Below are 22,340 nucleotides of genomic sequence, written 5' to 3'. Positions count from 1 at the left end.
TCCTGAGAATGCTGAAATCGACCCTTTAGATCAAAAGGCGGAACGAAAATGTGTAAGTTACTTTATTATATTACTAAACTTTAGTTTATTGACTACATATTCTGAATTTTATATATAACCTATTAAAAATTGTGTCTAAAAACTGTATAGTTTGTTTATTTAAAACAATAAGTTTGCCTAAATTATTGGCAGATTATTGGCAACAATCAAACAAGAATTAGAAATATACTTTATAAAAGTAACGTTAAAGAATCAAAAACGAAGTCTTGAGAATGCTGAAGTCGACTATTTAGATCAAAAGCAGAACGAAAATCTGTAAGTTACTTATTTATTACATTTTTAAACTTTTGGGTAATATATGCGTAGCCTAAATACTGCAAAACTTAAAGTTGTGTCTAATGACTGTGTAGTATATTTATGTAAAAACAATGATTTTGCCAAAGTTATTGGCAAAATTTTTCCTAGCCTGTCTAGTTTTGAAATAAGATAAATTGTTGTTTCTATGTACTATACTAATTTCACTTTTAAACAATTGTCTTTAAAAATGGCTGCATGCCTAAACGTACAATGTAAATTTAAATAATATCTCTATGAATCGCTGTACATTATTCAAGTAATAACAACTGATTTTAATTACTTATTCTGTACACTAGAAAGTAGGTTTATCTATTATGTTCTTAATGATATGACAGTTTTTAAAATCCTGTGTTAAGTAGCGCATGCATCAGCTGCTGTTACCAGCAGATTACGTCACTTTTAAGAATTGTAACACGTTATACTAGGGTGGGAACATATTTTGTAAGAAAAGGCATCGTTTAAAAAAACTGTAGGTTTTATAGTTCTAAAAAGTTATTTATTTAGCATACACTAAATGGGGATATTGTTGATTGTAGTACATTTATTTATAAAACAAAATCGAATATGTTTGTAACATTTAACAAAAAAAAACAATAACATACTCTGAATTGCAAATATAACACATAATAACGCTTGGAGCGAATATAAGCCATAAGGATAATCGAATACCAATATGGTACATTCTCGCACTGCGCTTCTATAAGCTTTTGGTAACTTTAAATTCAAAAGCTACATTATGCCGTTCATTTCTTGCAATAAAATGTCATAATCTTTTTCGTCCCCCTTTTCTTTGTCCAGTTTTTCCTTATTTTTGTTTTTGACGTATTTTGCGGCTGGAATTTCCAGCCACAAGATGATGGAAGAGACACACAAACAAACTGTAACCAAGATGAAACTTGAGGTATAGGATCCGTATGTGTCGAATAAAAGCCCTGTATTAATAAAAACAGTTATGTTACACAATAACTAGTAACCTGAACAAAAAATATTTAAAACCACAAAAATGATAGAAAAACTTGGAAATTCTGACATTATTGTATAACCGAAAACTTTACCTGCGACTGGAGGTCCAATCATTTGACCGCATGCACCACTAAAGAAGAGACAAAACCCGTAAGCACTTCTTAGTTTACGAACCCCCAGCGTATCAACAGTTACTGGAAGAATATTGCCTTGCCAACCGCCAGACCCACAGCCGAAAACAACACAATATATACACATTGCAAGAAAAGTTGTCGCGAACAGACTAAAAAAGGTTGCTACTGCCATTATCGTGATGTAGATTTTGTGTAGGTGGATCCTTCGAATGTAGCCTTTGTCAGCAATCGGTCCAGTTACTAATATAGCGACAACTTCGCAGAGACCAATAATTGACAATAGTATAGCTGATTCATATTCGCCTATGTCAAGGTATTTAGCTCGGGCAACAATGTGAACTAGTGTTATAGAGTAGCCAAACTGTGTTAAGACTAGATTGCTTGTTATAACAATCCAAAGCGGATTTTTTAAGAGCGAAAAATCCAGAAACCTCTTCTTTTTCGGTTGATAAACAGGTTCTATTGTAGGAAAATGATCTACGATAAGTGATTCGGTAACGCCATACTCTTTAACCCTCAATTCAACTTCTCGTTGTAGTTGCTTAACTCTTTGTCGTTCAGATATAGCCCGCTTGGCTACTATTCCCGTGGGTTTATAGACACCGTTTTCGCCATTGCTTTGTTGTGGCAATGTATTCATTTTGTGTCGATGAAAAGTTTTTTGTTTATCAAACTCCAATTCTTCTTTTAGGTGGATAGGTCGAAACAGTAATGCGCATGCAATTATATGCAACTCCAGGCCGGCTATTATAAGTAAACACCCTTGCCAGTCGTATTTATCCACGAGAAATTGCAAAAGTGGGGCAATAAAGAACGTGGCGCCACCTCCCGACCGCGAAAGTCCGTTTGCGAGCGAACGACGAACTTTGAAATATCTGCCAATCATAGTAAGCGCCGGCAACGACGCAAATGCAAAACCAATACCTAAAAAATTGTACATATTCATTTAGAATCACAATTTGGGCCAGCGACATTACGCAATAAACAAATTTTATCTCGTAAAATTACCTGCTATGCACCCCATCGTGCCATAAAGATAATAAGGTGAAGTCGCGAACACGCTAATAATTAAACCGAGTGACGTAAGAAAACCACCAACAGCTACAACTCTTCGTTCACCAAAGCGGTTGCTCAATGCAGCAGATAGCGGCGCTGTAAACAAAATTTCGCTTGAAATTAAATATTTGCTTAACAAATACTTACAAAATGACACATGGTAACTTTTTGAGTTCGGTATGTCGTTTGTTCAATTAAAAAGTTTGCTGACTAGCATTAAATACGACTTACCTGCTGTTGCACGCATCGATAGCGAAATCGAATTGATCCACGAGATGGCGCTCGCACTGCCTTGAAAATAGTTGCGAAATGCAGGAAATAAAACTCCAAACGATTTGAGCATTCCAAGGACTAAAACGTTGCATAACCAAACAGCTCCAACAACCACCCAGCCCCATCCACCATCAGGTGCCTCAACATAACTGTAAAGATAAAGGAATTAACAATATTGTACTTCTTAAGAAAGTTACGCAAAATGTCCCGGTTCTTTACATAAGTATATATAATCAGCTATTGCTATAACGTTACCTAGAATGTGTTAATAGTTAATGAAGGAAATGAACGTTTAAAATGTAAACACACTTAAGCGTAATATAATAAAAGGGAAATTGGGTTTTTACCTTAACAACAACAATAAATAACATATTCAAACTAATGTGTTCATTACTTTGATATGTATAAACAAAATTTTTAATAAAATTACATTTGTAGAATTAAGGTTAACTTGTTTACAAGAAAATTCTGCATTTTTATGTATGCCTTTTGTTGTTTTGTTACAATAGGAACCAATTCTTTAGTTGTTATTGCGAACATGTGAGCTGTAAAGTGCTGATTGCACAATATTTGTGGGCGTCGCGCTGTGAATATTTAACCTGCTGTTTAACTAAGGTTCCGTGTTTGAACTTCTAGCAAACGGAACCAAAGTCCGTTAAAAAACAATAAACAACACGAAGGAGATAACTTAATTTACATTTAATCTATTAAAAAAATACAAACTTGTTCAATAACAGACCACCCGCAAAAAATATGTTATTAAACGCACACTTATTGATTGATCTTACGTTTTTTTGTTAACAACCACAGGTTGTGGGTCTCGCAACTTCGGTCTTTTTCCATTGCTGTCCTGGGCATCTTTGCCGTTTGTCTTTACAGAGCTCTGCCTTTTTATAATCGGACTTGATTCTATATCATCCGCGCTGCAAAATATTTCAAATTTGATAAAAGTGCCCATTTATGTAAGATTCTTTTTACAAATTTATGAAAGTTAACTTACCTAGGCATGTTTAGGCGTTGTTGTTGTTGTTGTTCTTATCAGCTTCTAGTTATCTAATACCTATTTCCATGTCCTGCAAAAAAATTAAATCTATTTAAAAAAGTTATTCTGTTAATATCAATCTGATTGATCTATCTATTTAGATTAATGATTGTTTAAATGCCTCTCCCTTAGCCACGTTTGCACTTTGTGCAGTCTGAATTTCATTATTTCAGAACAGCTTCGCGTTTGCACGGATAATAAACTTCAGAGTTCTTCTTGCTAGAGTGTGTAATCGAAGCAAACAAAAATTTAACCGAACTCGTCTCGGTGTTTTTGGTCGCCGCAAAATTCGAACAACAACTATATCTACACGACTTGTTTTTGCCCTTACCTGCTTGCAAAACCTTCGCTATCTATTGCGAAATTACCTTGACTTTTCACCGGGAAATAACCTAGCAACCGTATTTCAATTTCACACTATAAAATTGCAACATTTGTTCAATAAACCGGCACTAAAATTTCGCCGCGATGACAAACTAAAAACCCATGACGTTTGAGTTTCTTTGTTCAAATATTGTAGCGAGGTGACTATCTTTTTACCTTCTACGTTTTTGAGCGTTTATGTAATTTTGATTTAAAAAAAAAAGCATTGCAACAAAATATTGATCTTAAAATGTCAATAATTACTTAATAAAACAGAACACCTTTTTAATCTCGTACGTTTGCGTGATTTATTATTACAAACTAACTATTTTTATTTGAAATTCACTTGATTTTAGGTAGTCACTCGTCGTCAAACCACATAATTCGTATCATTTACTCCTACTTAACAAACACTGCAATGCGCTGCCGAAATTACGAAATTGTGCCCTTACTTTGGTAAACACAAAATCAGCTGTTTTATGACTCGGTCTTGTGTTTTTGTTTTTAAGTTATGGTTCGGTAAGCACCTGAAAGCGCATGCGCTGCTAGGTTCAGTTAGGTGCAGAATAGAATCATAATTTGCTGTTGATCGGTGCACATCATTAATTACGTTCACTTAGTAACATATTGCTGTATTCTTATATAAAAAATATAATTTGTTATAGCGGGGTGGTGTCATTAACCTAATTTTATAGCCTTATGTAACGTGGATAGTCGTGTACTTAAGCCGGTATGTTGTAAACTTTTATTGTGGAAACTGCTGCAACAATTAAAAAACTAGGTCGATTGCGTTTATCTGCAAACGTCATATGATTTTTAATAATTTCCGCACTTTAGGATTGGTATAGTTTAATTATTAAAGCCCTGAGCTGTTGTAAGGCCATTGCCTGATACGATTAATCTTTTTGACTTTTAATCTGTTTTTTTTGTGCTTGCAAAAATTAAAATCTAACAAAAACCTTTAAACCTGAATACTCTCACGAATAGCAAACAAATGCTAGTGTGCTCATGTATTGGCATGTTTTAAATGTTTACCAGCAATTTTATTAATTTTTTTTTTCTAAATTTGTGAAACTTTAGCGTTTTATTAAATTTGCGAAGTCAAGTGTAAAATTTATTTTGTTACGCTTGTGATGGTGTGAAGTAACACGTTAAAGTGTATTAACAAACCTTTCATTGCGAAATAGCATGACTTTATTTTAGAGAAAAAATTGCCTACGATTTTTTGTTTGTTCATTGCCCTAATAATATTTAAAGTGACATTGATATATTATTTTTACTTACATATATTTATTTGGCGATAGAATAATAAATGAGTAATAACACAAATATAATAGTAAAAAAGGCTTTAAAAACTAATATTAATTGTTTGCATCATATAACTCTATAATCAATAATATATAAAACAACATTAAACTTTGCAAGTAAACGTACATCTAAGCTGTAATGTAAGATAAAAAGTATGAAACAGGATAATTATTAAGGCACGTCCGGAGTCCTGTTACAAGCTTACAGATATAATAAAAACAAGTTTGGCAATGTTGTGTACCTTTTGTTGTAATAGTTATACGAAAATTAAAACAAAAGTTAGGAGCTAGTTGCAGCAGCGACAGCAGCAGGAATACTTTCCTTACTGCTTGCTCTTGAAGACGCCAAACTTGATCTTCCGGAGTAACTCCCATAACTGTATCTTCTTCTTCCTATCTTCTCAAGGGGGTATAGTCGCATCCCTGTGTCGGTGTCGACTACACTACGCCGCAAAAGCTCACTGTATGTTACATTTTCTTCTGTGTTTGGGTCACAAAATGTTTTTAAATCGTCCGGTTTTTCTGCATTGGCGCTTTCGTCACAAGCCGTCTTCAGCTGGTCACCCATTTTGCTTCCAAGTAACCCTCTGTCTATTGCCAGGTTAAGTGGAAGTCGAAGGTTAGTTTTATGGTCGATTATTCCCCCGGTTGCAAGCTGAGCTTCTAACAGTCTGTAACCATGAGACTCCATTACCAAACCTTTCTCCATAGCCTCACCTAGCGACAAAGTATTTTCCGTCACTCTGGTTTTGTATCCGACAACAGCGCGTTCGGCTCTTGACACAACAGTTTCATAAACTTTGTCAAGTAAACCAAGCTGGAATGCCTCTGTGACTGACATTTTGCGACCGGTTATGGGGTCAATGATATTTCCAGTTGCGGCCTGTGCTTCTAGCAAGCTAATAGCTGTGCCCCTTCTAATAATTCCGTCTTTAGCGGAGCGAAAAATTGACCTTTTCTCCCCGGATTCAGATAAAAGTATTCCAGCTAGAGGACTTTTGCCAAATATGTAAGGCTTAACTTGATCTGGTAATGCCAACTCGTTATTTGTATCGTCGGAGGTTTTTAGTACTTCTGATATTTCATCTGCAGTAGTAGTGTCGATTAAACCAAGTTCAAGTAGATCGGTAACTTTAACAACTTGTCGCCAGCCTCCTTGTAAACAAACGTCGTCAAATTTTGAAAAATCCGCCTTAATAGGAGGCGCTGAATTTTCCTCATTAGCAGAAGCAGGTCGCAAGGAAATATCATTTACAACAAAGGAGAGATCGTCGATATCATTACTTCTTATTGACGTGCTAAAGTCTTTAAAACGCTTTTGATTTACTGGTGTCTTTACCGAACCTTCGTCTGCATAAGTAAGATAAATTTGTTAATATTAATTTTATTTTAATTAATTTGTCAAAAGTGCTTTAATTTTTTACTTTACCAAATTCATTTGTCCCGCCTTGTTCAGTTTTGTCCGTATTTTTGTCACCGCCAATTTGTTCTTCTTGTTTGTCCTCTTTTTGGTCATCTTGATTGTCCTAAATTAGTAAATGTAATAAAGCATTTTGAGTTTAAACTGTAATGGAATAGGTGTCTATGCGCATTTACTACATATTTAGGTGTCGAATTTTAACGCAAAATTCGCATTAATTTCAACCGACAGCGATTTGTGAATGAAATAAAAGATTTTGATTTTTATGCGATAAGGCGAAAATGTAATCTTAGACCGCTAGCATGCCGCACGACCGATCTTTTTACATGTAAACGTTCGCAACTCACTAGAATAAGTGGATACAAAGCTTTTTTGTGCATTTTCAATTATGTCCAAATATTTTGCATCGCGGAGACTTATCTGAGATAATATCAATAGCAGTTCTTTGATATTAGTCCACTGTATAAATAAACTTTACAGGCTTGTAACTTTGTCGGATTTCACTTAGGGTCAATCCTTTATTATATTGCAAAACTGGCTCGAATTAGAATTAAGATAAACTGCGATAAGATTATTTTGGAAGATCAAACAAAACTAATTTAAATTAGACCGCTGTAAAATGCAGTATAATATTTGCAAGTTGGTTTTACTGAATCGTTAGTATCAGAAATTAATGGAAAAGTAGATTAAATTACCTCTGCTTCACATTGATCTTCTTTTAAACTGGAGTCCTCTTCCAGTTTCTCCTTTTGACAACTTTCCGCGGAAAGCTCACACACATCCAACGGAGTTAAGTTTCTTGACTTTCGGGGGTCCTCCTTCGAGGCAACTTCCAACCTGCTCTCCGACTCATCCGGAGTAATGTCATTGCTCTCGGACTCAATGTCGGAGGATTTTGGGATGTCCTCCTCTTGCTCCGGTATGTCCTCTTCTGCTTCCTTTTCCTCGCTTTTTTCGTTCTCATATGCTATGTTAGTAAGACCATTTGTTTCCGTTTTGTCGTCCGTGATTTTCGTTAAAACCACTCCATCCACTTTTTCCTCTTCTTCGTCAAGGTTTTCTAAGACAAAAATAAATAAAAAAAAAAACACTTAAAAAAATTATCAAACATACTCCTTTATACCTAAAGTAACGAAATCAATTACAGTAAACCAAATTAGTGCCTATTTTTGTTAGCAAAAAAATAATTTTAACTTACTTTTTTTCCTAAAAAATCTCTTGCAAGCCAGACATGACGTCATAAACAGAGTAACACAGACAAACATTGAAGCAGAAATGACCGCTGTGGGTACCCATGATGCGAGCATATTTACTACAAATATTATCTACAAAATAAACAAAAAAACTGTGTTAACCTAATATTAAAACAATCTTCTGTAAGACAATATTTTCCTAAACTTTTCTAGTTTTCTTTAAACCAAAAACACATTTGTTCCTAAGTAAATAACGTAAGTAACAAAAAATAACAATTTAATTTGTATTCAATATATCAAAATCACGGTCTCTCTAAATACGACAGCTTAAATTGTCAATATCCAGCGAGCTACCTACATATTACTACGTTAAATTACAAATTGTCTTTGCCTCCGGGCATTGAGTTAAACACTTCAGACATTTTTGCCGCTATTAAGCCCACATTTTTCTGAATACTTTGGTACAAGTTGGTTACAAAATTGACAAAACATCAATTCGGGCTTAATATAAATAAGCGTTAATGCATCTAAAAAAACAATTCTCTTTAAAATATTAGTTTTAAATAAAAAATCGCCAACTATTGTAAGTTAATAACTTGTTTTATAATTGTTTGTTTTAATATAACAACTAACATACATTGCTTGCATTTGCAGTTTAAATATCACTTAAGCTGTTTTTTCTTCTTTTTATTATTTTTTCTAATTCGCACAACTAATTTTTTTTATCGTAAGAATGTAAAACGAGTTAGCTGTACCCACCCAGTTTTTTCTATAAAATTAACGAATTTTGTAAATTCCTGGGGGCCGCCGACGCTTTGTTTAGGTTGTATGTTAATACACATCAGTAAAGTTTCTAAAATTAACTTTTATGTATTTTAAAACCATCCCACACATTTTAAAAATTCATTCCCTATCACCGTTTTTTTTCATTAGTCACTAAACTATTCTAATTATAAATTCCACTTTCCGCCTACTGAAAATAATTGATTTGACGTTGAAATTTTCTAATTATATCATACGATTTCGACCAGAGTGATTCGCTACAATTATCCACTTACACAACCTAAAAAAATTCAATTTGTTTCTAGAATTTTACTGACTAAATTTTTCGTAACAAAAAAACTGCAAAAATGCCGATTACTTTTTGAAAATAATTCTTATTAGGTATTAACGAATTAACAACGCAATATATTACCATCCTACTCATAAACTAAGCAGTTATAGCACAATGCGCCGTGGGCAACTAATAAATGGAAAAAAAATAATTAAAAACGTGTTGATATCACGACTTTAATACACTAATAGATATGATGCTTAATATATGACCTTTTTATTTATTTTTGGTTATGAACTATAGTTTCTTAGTAATTGGAATTTTCTTATATACCAGGTGCTTACAATTTTTGAAAGTGTAAAGCGATTGTGGGTTAAAATTTTATAAGTTTGTTTTAGTCTATTGTGGGTATTAAGTTTTTCCCAATGTTAATTAAACTTTAATCTGTTCGTAAATTAGTTTAAGAAAACGAAACTCTATTTAAACTAATCACGATTTAAAAAATAAAACTAAAAAGTCTTGCGATTTTTAAACTGTATGTAAATAACTAAAAAGGCTGTACCTATATTGTGCTTGTTTATTTAAGCCTAGTATATCAACAGTAACCTAATGTTTAACAAACAGTTAAGGGTATTTTTCATGTTGGTATTTAAGAATATTAATTTATTCAGTTTAGGCTACTTTATGTCTTTGCTATTTTATCACAAACAAATAAAATTTTTATTTCATTTAAATTTTTGTTATTAACCTAAAAATGTAAACGCTTAAGTTATACTCTAGTTGCCTGAATTAACCAAATACTTTTCTGTTTTTTGCCAATTTAAGACAACTTCTTAATACAACATAGCCGTTATTTAGAAACTTGGGTACCAAAAATTGGTGTGTAAATTAAGTTATGTTTGTTAGTAAACATTACTTTTATTATTCGCAAAGCCTAAATTTGTATTTGCTCAATTTAAAAAAAATTTCTAACGCCAATTCTAGCCCATTGTATTAGGAAAACCTTTTCTTGCACATTTTTTCATAAATTCGCTTTTTTTGGTATACTTAAAAACGCTGGTCTTTAAATAAAAAAAGTGTAAACTAATTGTGGTCATGGCTAAAACACTATGAAGCGCACCCTGGAGCTATATGCGAAGGCAATTGACATTTTTCATTGTCATCGTCACCTATCTCAATGCATATACATTTTTATGCGACTTTTCTCGTAAATTTAAATGTCAATTTGCAAACGACAAATGCTGATGACGTATCGCTTTACTATTCGCTTTTCCACGATAATTTTACGAGATATATTTGTTAAAAAGTTGTATATCCAACAACAATGTATATTGTAATCTTTTCTACTCTTTAACTGCTAATATTGTAAAACTAATTCGGCAATCATAATGTTTTCAGTATTACAACATGACTTAATAACTAACACGTGGATACGTAATCCTTCCATTACAAATGTAACATCCAATTAGATTAGCTAATTAATACGATTTTGTAAAGCAAAAAGGATTGATTTTCCTATAACAAAATGTATTAATAAAAAAGGAAAAGGTAGAAGTTTTTTACACAAATCATTAGGATTTTGATAATAACAACAGTACTTTAAAAGGCACAGACAATACTGAAACGGATGAACTTACAAAATTAAATTATTTAATCGACGATCATGTGATAAAATATGTTGAATACTGCAATATGAAACTAAGTATAAAAATAAAAATATGACGTCAGCAACTTGATGACGTAATCTTCATGGCCACATCAGAGCCACATCGTCCAACTAGAAGGCGAATATTGTCACCAGCCTGACGAACAGTTCGCATCGCCCTAAAATTAGAAATTTAAATTAAAAATTCATAAACTTTTAATAATTATCTCTATATATTTGTACATACTCGTGATATTGCATCTGTATAAGGCTGACTCCATTGGCAGCTAGTATACGGTCCCCGAGTTGTAATCTACCTTCTTGAAGCCAGCATCTGATCACGTCATGGTGTTTAGTGTGAACATGCTATAAGTTCAACAACAACGTTAACATCTATGTATATAGAGCTAAGTAGACGATATATAGTACAATGTATATCCTACAAGGGATATAAAACTGCGGTTTATGGTGCGTGGGTAAATTATTATAGGTAAATATTAGTTAAGAGTTGTGACCATATTACAACAATTAAAATCCCGACCACAGGCTATCGACTAGTTTATTTGAAAATAGTTAAACAGGTTCAAAAATTACATTAAAAAAATTACTAACCTTAACACCCGGTCCGTCGGGCACAAGTGACCTGACATAAATCCCGGGTACCCCTAGTGACGTTACAACCCCGTCAACGAACCCAACACCAAGCCCATGCTTTCCTTTTTTGATGTCGACAATAAAAACCTCCTTTGGCATCCCTTGCCCGCCACCAAGCGACGTGGTGCTGGATTGGGCAGAGGGCGGTCTTGAACTAACTACAAACAAAAAACAATCAGGTTTGTGTTCTTACGGTAGTGTGGCTAAGCAGTTGTCATGGTATCGGACTACGAGCCAAAAGGTTGAGAGTTTAAGCCGCACCAATGTCACACTATTCGCCCTTAAGCTCAGCGTTTACAGATAGCTCAAACACGTACAATATAACACACCTTATAATTAAATACAAAAACGTATCAGTGGTCATGGGTAAAAAATAATTTGTATATTTACAGTAAGGTGTTATTTCTTGATATTTTTAAGTGCAGTATCCATTTACCTTTGCTTGATGAAAGTTGTGAAGCTACAGAAGCTGTTTCGCTAACCGGAAGTAACATAAGGTCATCGCAATCTTTTGTTAGATCGCTTTCTTTTGATTTCGATTCCAGCGCGTTCACAATGTTATTGATCGCCTGCGAAGGATTTAAATCATTGATGACGTCACTGTTTTTTCTTTGCTGGTGCGGACTGCAGTGCTTTTTGATGACGTAGCCTTCAGGTTCTGATGACGCGGACGAACACGATGATGAAGAAACAAGTCTGCCTTCGCCACCAGATGAAGCCACGTTTAGTTGTTTCACCCTAGTGACGTCATCGCGGGGTTTGTTCTTTTTGGGACTTTGGTTGTTGAGGGTGTTTTTACGTACAGTGCAGTTCGCTGATGTGTCAACGTTGGGTATTTCCCTCCCGTCGGGTTGCTCACGTATCCCTACGTCACCGAGATTGGTGACGTCATTTTTCACATTGCCTGCTTTAATGACAAGAGCAGTTACGTCATCGTACCACGTGCTATTTGGTGGATTTTGGAAGTCGATGCGAGATCCAGTGACGGGTAACATCAACGGAGGGTGGTTATCGTAACTCTCCATCAAAGTACCTTTAATAAAAAACATGTGTTTTAAAATTAAACAAGATTTTGTAAAAAGGGATTGTAAATTTAAAGAATACATGGTAAATGATTAAAGAAGGCGTGGTTAATACTTAATCAAGATCTATAAACATTGTACCACACTTGTGATAATGATATAAGTTGCTACTGAAATTAAAACGTATTTTATTTTGATTAAGTATTTTTTTAAATACAATTTACTTTTATCGAATGCTTCTTCCTCTTCGTCAGCAGTTGGGTTCCAAGCTTGCGGTTTAGGTCGATTCGTCTTATACCCTCTGATCACATGATTCAACTGAGAAGGGCAAAGCTGAGGGAACATTTCACGCAGGCTAGCCCAATTCGCCTAAAAACAAGTTCAAGTTAAAATCTGTACCAAACTAACAATGGTATTTATTAAGTTAAATTTTCAAATTTATTTTACCTTCATGATTTGGGTTCTAGGTGTTGCTAGTAAGTTAGCAAGGGCAGATATCTTAGCAAGAAAGTTGGAACATTGATCGGAGAATCCACATTCATTTGCCCAAGATTCAACTTCTTCTAAGTTTCCCCGCACTCTGACCCCCATCTCCCAGTTAAAATATTTCCCAACTGAATCTATGGCAAAATAAATAATATTTCATTATTTAAGATAGTTAATAGCACTTGAAATAAATTTTTAAAAAGTTGGCTTGTCGATAAACTTACCGTTTTCCATTAACGTGTTAAACAACGAGACATTTGTGAAGAAAAATAAATAAGCGAAAAGCTGATCCACTATATCATGGTTGACGTCATAGGTTAAGGTCATCTCACGTGCACACTCATACACATTAGTCACTTGAGACACAGAGTTATGTCCAGTTGATTCTTCATTAAATGGATTTGAATCCAGAATGGAGGGAAGCGAGCCATACAAGGTCTAAAGTAAAATTTTCAACTTTAGTTTTGTAATTTTTGCGCAAGTAATATTTGACTTACCTTTGTTAGGTAGTAAACTATCTGCTGGAACGCGTACATTACAACTTCTTCTAATAACGCTAAAATTTCTTCGTTTACAACAAACGACTCAGCCTCGTTTAACAATTGTTCTTCCACTTCGCATCTATTAGGAAAACATAGAAAAATGTTTATAAAATGAAATTTTTAGACTATCAAAAAACTAAAAAAATGTTATACTAAAATTATTTTTCTTACTTTTCTCTTTCTATTTTTAACCTTTCTTGCAAAAGCGGTTCTAAGTCTTTTTGTAAAAATTCAAAAATCTCCAACGAATTAGACATCCAATATACAACAGGCCTTAGTGAAGGTAAGATTTTATGCATTGGTTCGTTTGGATCAGGTGATCTAAAAACATTAACGTGTTTATTGTATGTTAAGTTTTTTACATTTCAATGAACATAGCACATTTTATTAACACTTACGATTGTATTTCTTGGACAGAAACATTTCTTGTGGAATTCTGTTAAACAAAAAAAAATAATTTTACCATTCTGTAAACAATAAAACTTTACAATTTATTCTGTTACAGATGGTTTTATTTATAAACAAAATAACTAAGGCCAAATATTTATCTTAAAAATTTACATCGTGTTCCAAATCAAAAGATAATCTTAACAATACTTACAAGCACCAGGGTTTGTAAACTGCTTGCGATTTTCAACAAAAAGTCATTTTTCTGCTCAAGTTTGAAGTTGAGACACGAATGAATAATAGATTTGCACAATAAAGTTGCAGGAGCTAGCACATACTCTTCACATCTTTCGTTATTTACTGCACCTAATATTTCTTCCAACAGTTGGTCTTCGAATTCGAACAGGTAGTTAAGATCGGTTTCGATCACCGATTTCTTTTTTGGAGGTAGTGGCTCTGTGACGTCATTACTCGGAGAACTTGTGACGTCACTAGTGAATTTTTTTGAAAAGTTTATAACACTGGATAGGTTTACGTTGGATGAGGGATCTTTGTACATAAACATATAACGGCTTCCTATCGACAACATTTCTCCTTGTTGTAACACGTGCTCTGACGTCACTTTTACACCATTGACTGTGACGTCAGCTTCCGCGCTAAGAGGTGACACGGTGACGGACCATTGTCGAACTGGTTGGTAGTCGTCCGTTTCGGAGAAAAGGATCTCGACTCTTCGTCTGATGACGCAATGATGAGGTAAAATGTCAAACGATTGCAACTTGATGTCAGTGGCTTCGCTGCCTATCAGTGTTTCATCTTTAGTTAAATAATACACAAGTTCACCCTCTCTACCACCGACTCCACTGTTGCCTTGTAACGTAATGAGGTAGGGGTTCGACAAGGTTTCAGTTTCTTTTACTTTTTCATTTAATTCAACATCGGGCGAGCTTGTGTTCTTAGGATCAGAGATTGGTGGTGATTTTTGCTCTACAACTTCCTCTGGTTCCGGACGACGATTTTTAAATGGTGTAATGTCATTCTTTATGTCGTCATCAGAATCTTCGCTTTCAGTTTGTGGCTGATTGGTTGTTTCAACATCAATCGTGGACAAATTTGTTCTAAAGACAATTAAACAGCATTAATAATGAACAGTATGGTAAAATTTAAAAATGATTTATTGAGCAGTTCATAAAAATAACCTGGATTTCTGCATTACGAGTCTTCTTGCTTGTAAGTTTATATCCCGGGTAGAGTGATCTTTTTCTACCTTCGTAAAAACCTAAAAAAAATGATTACATTTAGATTTAATTTGTATTATAAAATCTTTTTCAAGGTGGTAAAAATTACAAGCTAAAAAATTCTATTTAAAATAATAAAATGTTAATCTGACAGCTATTCTAGATAAAGATTTGAACACTAAAACTGCATTTTTTTGGTATCAAATTTACCTTTGATCTTCGACGAATTTCGAATCTTCTACAATGTCCCTCCATCGGTTTCCAGTAAGATTGTAAAATGAGAGGTTTTTCGTGGTCGTTCAGAGGTCGAACATAATCTTCAACAAATTCACCGCCTTCTTCGCCCATTAAGTTTTCTTTCGTTTTAGTTTCATTTTTATCTGTTTAGAAATAAAAAATGTTATATCATGAATATAAATATTATAAGGTCCTACAAGATATGTCTTTTTAGATTTTTTTTGCTTGTATAAGGTAACGTTTGTACTTTTACTTAATACTGAGTTGTTTTTGCCAGTTTTAGATATTATTAACATGGTCAAATTGCATGATTATTATCTTCAGGTTGGTTTGTTTTGTTTAGGTATAACATTGAACCCTACCTTTATTTTTTCTGGCTCTTATTTTTAATCCCTTCAAGTTCGGTTTTTCTTCCTTATTTTTAAACTGCCCAACCACTTCACATAAAGCATAAAACTTTGCCTGCTGTCGAGGTAAACCATATCTTTCCAGAGCAGTTTTAATTAGTTCGCGTGCGCTTGACTGAGTTGTTGCCATGACACTTTTATAGTTGGCTCCTGGTGTCACCGCGTCACCGAATATCTTTAAAATCCCAGGTAAATTTGCATCAGATGACAGTTCGGTCTTCGGTGTAGTTGGCTCCGCGTTCGACGGGGTTTGAATTTGCGAAGCGCTTTTTGTGGCTCGGTCACGTGACGAAGATCGAGGCCGATATTTTCTTAAACTAAAAAACAGTCTTCGCGCTGACGCTGACCTAGGTTCCCGTTGTTGTGACGAGTTTTTATTTTTATGCTTGAGACTGCGCATGCGGCCACGACGATGTGGTTCTTCCTTACCGCTAGATGTCTCAAGGAGGTTAACTGATTTTGTTTCAGAAGGCCGTCGAAGTTTTAGAAACGACGGTGTTTTCTTTATTCCTGTATTGGGCGGCTTTTGTGTTTCTGTATTTGTCTTTAAGGCTCCTAAAACAAGGAAATTCAAACTTAATAGTTGTTAAATTAATGTCATTGTGTTGTTGATAAAAAATCTGCCTACCATTTGATTTGGAATTTGCTCTAATTGGCGTCGAAGTTCTTTTGTCTGTTTTTATTATTACACTTTCATTGTTGCTTCCATCGCTTAAACTAGTTTGCCTCCGCGGCGTGCTTGGCGATGACGTCACAGGGCTATTGTTCTCTTCGTTGCTGAGATTGAACCTTTAAATAAAATTCTTGTTTGCCATTTTCAAATATTATGAATTGTTAAATATTAAGAAAACCTTTGATGGGCTAAAAAAGTACAGGTCTAGCTTTAAATAAATATTGTAAGAACAAAGTTTTAAAATTTGTTTTGAAATTACTTTTCCATGAGCTTTTTTCTTTGCTTTGGCGTAAATTCCTCGTGCTTAAGAGTCTGTAGAAGTTCAGTATTTCGGTCACTTCCGGTGATAAGGTGAAAGGTCAAAGGTGATTTGGCGTTGACTGCTATCTCTAATGGTCGATCGTCGGGGTCCAATAAAATTTCGTCTTAAAAAAATAAATTTTAAACGATTCGTTAACACGGCCCTTAAAAATATTGGTTTAGCATTTGCTAAAAACACTAGAGCCAGTCTTAAAAAACTTCGTTCCACGCAGAACCCTGTACATATAAACACAAAGAATTTAACAAGATAATGCTTTTAACAACATAAATTTACTATTTCCTTAATTGTGATAAACTTTTTCACAAAATTCGTAATTTGTACTTATATATAAAGCTAAACAATTCTTAAAACTTTAAGTAGTACACTCTAATTTAACATTTTAAACCTGTACACTCTTACAATGTCAATTTTAAATGCGACTATTTTACCATAACTTTTATATTTACAGCACAATCTTTAATGTTTCAGCAACTTACCTAAACCATAAAACTAACATATCAAAAGAACGGCTGTATCTTACAACGACAAAAAATCAAATAGAACAAATAAATTTATAAGTTTAGAATATCAGGTGTGCCCAAGCCAGGTATGGTACTTGATACGTTCAATGTAGCGTAACTATTAATTAGTAAGCTCGACTAATCCGTCTAATGATACGTTTGCTCGATAAATCTTGATTTGTGGGTTTAATATAAACGTTAAATAACATGCAACACTTGGTTACTTGTGTGAAAAAATTACAGCGCCTGAGAGAAGGTGTAATTGTAATTTTTTGGTAATGTATGATATATTGATTTTAAGGTCGTGGTAATTACCTGACATACCATAAATTTACCTTTAAAAAATTAAAGTATCATGAAAAATGCTTCATAAACTTTAAGCAAAATTGGTTTACATAAGGGATGTGTAAACAGGATTGCCAAATCATCAGTATCACTTTAGAAAAAACTCTATTCGTTAGTTTTTTAGTACATGAATATTTATATAAACCAATATATACGTTAAGAATGTTACGTTAGTGTTTCTCACCTCGGGGGATCCACCCGTATTCGCTTGACGGACATGGCGACGGAGCATGACGAAAATAAATATCATTATCCACCGATTCAAACGAGCGATAAGTGCTCTCATTCATAATAAGTTAACCTAACTACAGTTTATATCAAATGTTTAATTGACATTTGGGATCAATTTATAACACTGCATAAAACATAAACAATATTTTATTGGAAAGCTTTTAGAAGTTTCTAAGTAAACTAGATGTAAACTTAATAACTTGATTAGCCTTTTCCTTATAACATGACATTATATTTTACTTAATTTTAAATGTCTGTATTTTTAAAAAAGGTGGATTATACTTTTAAATACTCTTGTTTGACTATATCTGCATTAAGTTGAAAAGGTGGCAATTATGTAATTTGCAGACCGCTAACACATAAAATTAAAAAAATAATTGATGGTTACTGGCTAACTGTACAAAAGCTTTTAACATATATTTTGACTCAATATCTTAATAAAACCCTAACATTATACAAATCAGACTAGTACATGAGTTTACGTTATTCTTAATGATTGGCTGGTCCCTTTTTACACACAAAGGTTATTATTTTTATTACTGAATCATAAATCGTATAACCTGTCTATTACTTTTGTTTTAATGCACAAATGTGTTAAACACTTTCGTTTTATTTGAATTAAACCAATAAACAAAAGAAATTTCTCTTATGAAATTTGTACGTTCCAAAAAACAGTTAAAAACTACAGAACAAACTATTCTGTTACAAACAATACATTCTGATAGGAAATGCCAGCTTTGAGGGCGGAAATTTTGAAAATTGTAGGCTAGAAAAATTTTTGAGCAATAATGAGAAACAATCAAATTTTCGACTACCATACAAAACTGCCCTCTACAGGAAATAACAACGTATTCAACTATACCTACATCCTATTTGTTGTTCAAGTTTAAATACTTCTTACATCCTATTCTTGTTCAAGTTTAAATACTTCTTCTTCAAGTTATGTTATGATATATTTTTTCCTGATTATTCTATAATAAAGACCTATACTAAAATTATAACCAATATACTTGCACATGTTTTAAACAAATATTAAAGTGATCTGAAACACCAACAAAGGTCCATAGCCTCGAGGTAAAATTTTAAATGCGATTTAAACTAATCAATAGCTTATCAAAATTACGACATATTATGCAAAATTTCCCCTTTCTGAAGTTCAAATTTTAAACATGATGCCACGTTTAAAAACCCTCGTAAATAAATCATAATTTCTATAGATTTAACCACGGCGTAAAGCAAAACTAAATACGTGGTGAAACGTATGGGTATAAAGGTATGCCCTTTCCGTGTAATTCGATAATGAGAGCTTTGTAAGGATTATGTGCTGGTTTATTATTATGTGAACTAAATCTCGATCTGTTTAAAATATGTGCGCGCGCTGAGCGACATTTTAGTTGTTGAAAGGGTGCTAATGACTAAGCTAGTACGATCTAACTGGTCTTAAAACTTATACCAATCTCTAACAGAATAATAATAGATCACAATACTAGCTAAAAACAATGAATTTTAGACTGTATAAGTTTTTTTTTAGGTTTACATCTGTACTTAAACTTCTGGACAGCCAAACAATTTTTTATTTCAATATTTGGATGGGTAAAAATGGTTCTTATAATTGTATTAATAGATATCCGTGATTGAATTTTCCGTAACATTCTCTTAAAATAACAATAATATCGCTTTGTTATCAGCGTTCTATAGCTACATTTATTGTACTACAGTCATTTTAGTCCTGTACCCTTAACGTTTAAATCAATATTAACAATATAAATTTAGTTTATTATTTTAATTAAATCACTCATAGTAACTTTAGCTAGACAAAAAAACGTAAAACTATTTTCTATAACCGGCTACGATTGCCAAATAGGGAAAAAGTTAACTAGATATATTTCATTTAACGTAATTACGCTTCACTAAACACACGCGTACTTAGAAGGAGTTTAACGTAATTAGTGTTTTTATTGACGACCAGTACGTAAGTATTTATGTGAAGTGGGCTTCGCTGCTAAGACAAATGCTTTTTAGTTGATTATTTGTAGTTAGAAGCGTTTGTTTAGAATTACTATTAACCGGTAGCTTTTTTAAAAAGGTAAAAGAATTGAAATAGTAAATTTTTAAATATATTTAAAAAAAAAAAAATAATGATAATTTAATAATATTATTTTATTTTTGCTCTAGTTATCCGAACATAAATCGTATTAACGTGATGCCTAAAACACCTTTTTTAATGAATTTAAGAACCAGGTTTTCAGATTAATGTTTGTGGCGCAATTTTTTTCTGATAAACCAAAGTATTTTGTACAATGGCACACCTTAAACTGTTACAACCAAATATTTCCAAATTAAGAATGACGTCACTCAGGAAATAAAAGATTCACTTCGTTGAACACATTGACTTTTACGTCATAATTAAAATAATCAACCAAACCAAAAACAAGATCGTTAGATTTAACAACCACAAGTCCTGTTAAGACAAATTATTTACTTAAACCCAAAATAGCGCAAAAACATGTTAGCTATTTATTTAAATTTTTTTAAGGCATTTTGATTACTAGTTGTTGGATCGTTGTGGCATAGCAATTACATTTTGTAAGAATTCAAATCGACCGAGCCAAACTAGAAATTAGATTGCCAGTTTGCTAAACTTGGAAACAATTAAACACGATTTGCTAGCGGACAAGCTGGTACCAAAATGTGTTCCAAATTAGCAAGAAAGCATAAATCGCCCATTTAATACAACATATTACTAAAGGAGAAATGGTAAATCGCAATTTCCTTTTCACAATACTAATCAATTATTCTACTTAGAAATATTTTTTTTATCCCCTATGAGGAGAGATTTTTGATATTTTTATCGGGTAAGGGTGTGATATTTGGGCGTATTTGTGCTATTCGTAAACGCCGGGCTCAGACCCAAATAGTGTGGCATTGGTGCGGCTCGAACCTGAAACCTTACGGCTCGTAATCCGACGCCGTAACCGGTATACCACACTATCAGACTTTCTACTTTTTATCAGTATTTTAAATTTCAAAATATTAATCGCGTTTTAAAATGGACTTAATCAAACTGCATTTTTAGCAAAAATTTTTTTGACTTACCCCCATTTATTATTTCCCGAATCGTACATTTTGTAGTCTCTGCTATCGAGAATTTTTGGCGTAAAATTGGAAGCACTTTTCTCACAGAATCACGGTCGTTTAGCGTCACCAAGCGGAAACTTTCGTGTTTGGTTGTTGGTGAAACGTAATAAAACCTGACCGGTCCGGAATATACCAATTCGTCCGAGTCCTAAATAAGAAATAATAAACAATTGAAGAAATATACTTATGATTGTAATGATAATTGCACTTTTTGATATGTGAAAATATTGGGACCGGCAGCGTGGTGTAGTGATCAGTACACTTGGCTTTACTACATGAGGTCCCAGGTTTGATTTTCAGAGCATTTATGCTGTAGCGCCCTTGAGTAAAGCGCTATAAACGGTATGACTTTTATACAACTAATCGACAGTTTAAATATCGGGCAATTATAATCTATATTATTCCAAACTGCCAAAGGCAACTTAAGACTGGGTCAAGGTAACTGATGTTACTCTATGTTTAGGTCGTGCATTCGACTTTCCAACGTTGGGGATAAGCAATTATTAAAAAAAATTATTATGTACTATGTTAACAATTTACCTCTAAAAGTTTAACTCTAAACGCTCCTATTTGACTTCTTCTGTTAAATATATCAACCTTTGTTCTAAGTTGTTTTCTTCTTTCGTTGACGTCATCGTCCATTGAGCGCCGGTGTTTTCTTGAAAAAGTTCAAACAAAAATATTTAACCAGTGAAAATGCCGTGTAAACCGTAAACTCAGTGCGTTTTTTTCACAACCTAAATATAGAGTAACATTAGTTACCCTGACCCAGTCTTAAGTTGCCTTTGGCAGTTTGGGATATTATTGATTATAATTGTCTGATTTTCAAGCTGCTGATTAAGTGTTGGCTTAGTAGAAGTTCTTACTGCTTAAAGCTTCTCACTTACTGTTTAAAGCGCCTCACCTACAGCATGAGAGCAGTAGGGTTCGAACCATGAACCTCATGTAGTGAAATCAAGTGGTCTAACCACGATACATGTTGCCTTTATTTAATTTGAAAAAAAAAACAATCAATGAACACAAGTTCTCAAACATCGCTAAAACACAACTTAAAAGCAACTGAAGTTATCGAATTTAAAATTAATGATTATTTACCTCCGTCTTGCTCGGTCGTGTAGCAACTGTAAATGACTTAAAATAGCTGGGTTGGTCAATACACTATTAGGATCAGTAGCGTTAGCTAAGTGCTCTGGATCCAATATGATATCTTCAGATTTTCGTTCATCGTCGTCCGTCGAAAAAAGGCTCGTGACGTCATCTGATTTTCTAGTGACGTCATCATCGCCGCTTTTTAACTCCAAAATTGAGTTTTTATGTTTGTGATTCATTTTTAAATTATTAGATATTACAA

General features: G+C 33.5%; 2 protein-coding genes across 3 annotated transcripts; both read right to left on the bottom strand.

Moving 5' to 3' along the window:
• Positions 1-789: 789 nt before the first annotated feature.
• LOC145751455 (ras-associating and dilute domain-containing protein-like) lies at positions 790-22,121 on the bottom strand. Of its 2 annotated transcripts, XM_082567607.1 has the most exons (21): positions 22,085-22,121; positions 21,530-21,647; positions 20,948-21,137; positions 16,713-16,878; positions 16,409-16,569; positions 15,736-16,335; positions 15,347-15,516; positions 15,098-15,177; positions 14,113-15,016; positions 13,910-13,947; positions 13,683-13,832; positions 13,467-13,590; positions 13,194-13,407; positions 12,931-13,103; positions 12,708-12,852; positions 11,898-12,494; positions 11,420-11,619; positions 2,742-2,922; positions 2,463-2,606; positions 1,413-2,378; positions 790-1,289 (listed from the first exon to the last, which is right to left on the bottom strand). In XM_082567607.1, the coding sequence occupies exons 2-21, from the start codon at positions 21,629-21,631 to the stop codon at positions 1,087-1,089; spliced, it is 5,508 nt and encodes a 1,835-aa protein (XP_082423733.1). In that variant the 5' UTR covers positions 21,632-21,647; positions 22,085-22,121; the 3' UTR covers positions 790-1,086. The 2 variants fall into 2 exon arrangements, with proteins under 2 accessions (XP_082423733.1, XP_082423735.1); XM_082567609.1 differs by lacking the exons at positions 790-1,289; positions 1,413-2,378; positions 2,463-2,606; ... (2 more) ...; positions 21,530-21,647; positions 22,085-22,121 and adding exons at positions 10,723-10,986; positions 11,055-11,173; positions 17,805-17,967.
• On the bottom strand, positions 5,493-8,233 carry LOC145751456 (uncharacterized). Its single transcript, XM_082567610.1, has 4 exons — positions 8,114-8,233; positions 7,611-7,975; positions 6,925-7,021; positions 5,493-6,845 (listed from the first exon to the last, which is right to left on the bottom strand). The coding sequence occupies exons 1-4, from the start codon at positions 8,220-8,222 to the stop codon at positions 5,776-5,778; spliced, it is 1,641 nt and encodes a 546-aa protein (XP_082423736.1). The 5' UTR covers positions 8,223-8,233; the 3' UTR covers positions 5,493-5,775.
• Positions 22,122-22,340: the final 219 nt, after the last annotated feature.

The sequence above is a fragment of the Corella eumyota genome, chromosome 4, assembly GCF_963082875.1.
Source record: "Corella eumyota chromosome 4, kaCorEumy4.1, whole genome shotgun sequence".
Classification (NCBI taxonomy): domain Eukaryota; kingdom Metazoa; phylum Chordata; class Ascidiacea; order Phlebobranchia; family Corellidae; genus Corella; species Corella eumyota.
Note: the sequence above shows the minus strand (reverse complement) of the source record. Positions and strands in the feature narration are given on the sequence as shown.

Bases quoted from the DNA above. Each gene is read 5' to 3' on its own strand.
- LOC145751456 (XM_082567610.1), bottom strand. From the start codon at position 8,222: ATGCTCGCATCATGGGTACCCACAGCGGTCATTTCTGCTTCAATGTTT. The intron at 7,976-8,113 runs GTAAGTTAAAAT...TTTTTGTCTTAG, and splicing joins GAGATTTTTTAGGAAAAAAA to AAAACCTTGACGAAGAAGAG. The intron at 6,846-6,924 runs GTAAAGTAAAAA...TTACTTATGCAG, and splicing joins AGGCGGGACAAATGAATTTG to ACGAAGGTTCGGTAAAGACA.
- LOC145751455 (XM_082567607.1), bottom strand. From the start codon at position 21,631: ATGGACGATGACGTCAACGAAAGAAGAAAACAACTTAGAACAAAGGTT. The intron at 15,017-15,097 runs GTTATTTTTATG...AATTGTCTTTAG, and splicing joins CTCGTAATGCAGAAATCCAG to AACAAATTTGTCCACGATTG. The intron at 2,607-2,741 runs GTAAGTCGTATT...TTTTGTTTACAG, and splicing joins ATCGATGCGTGCAACAGCAG to CGCCGCTATCTGCTGCATTG.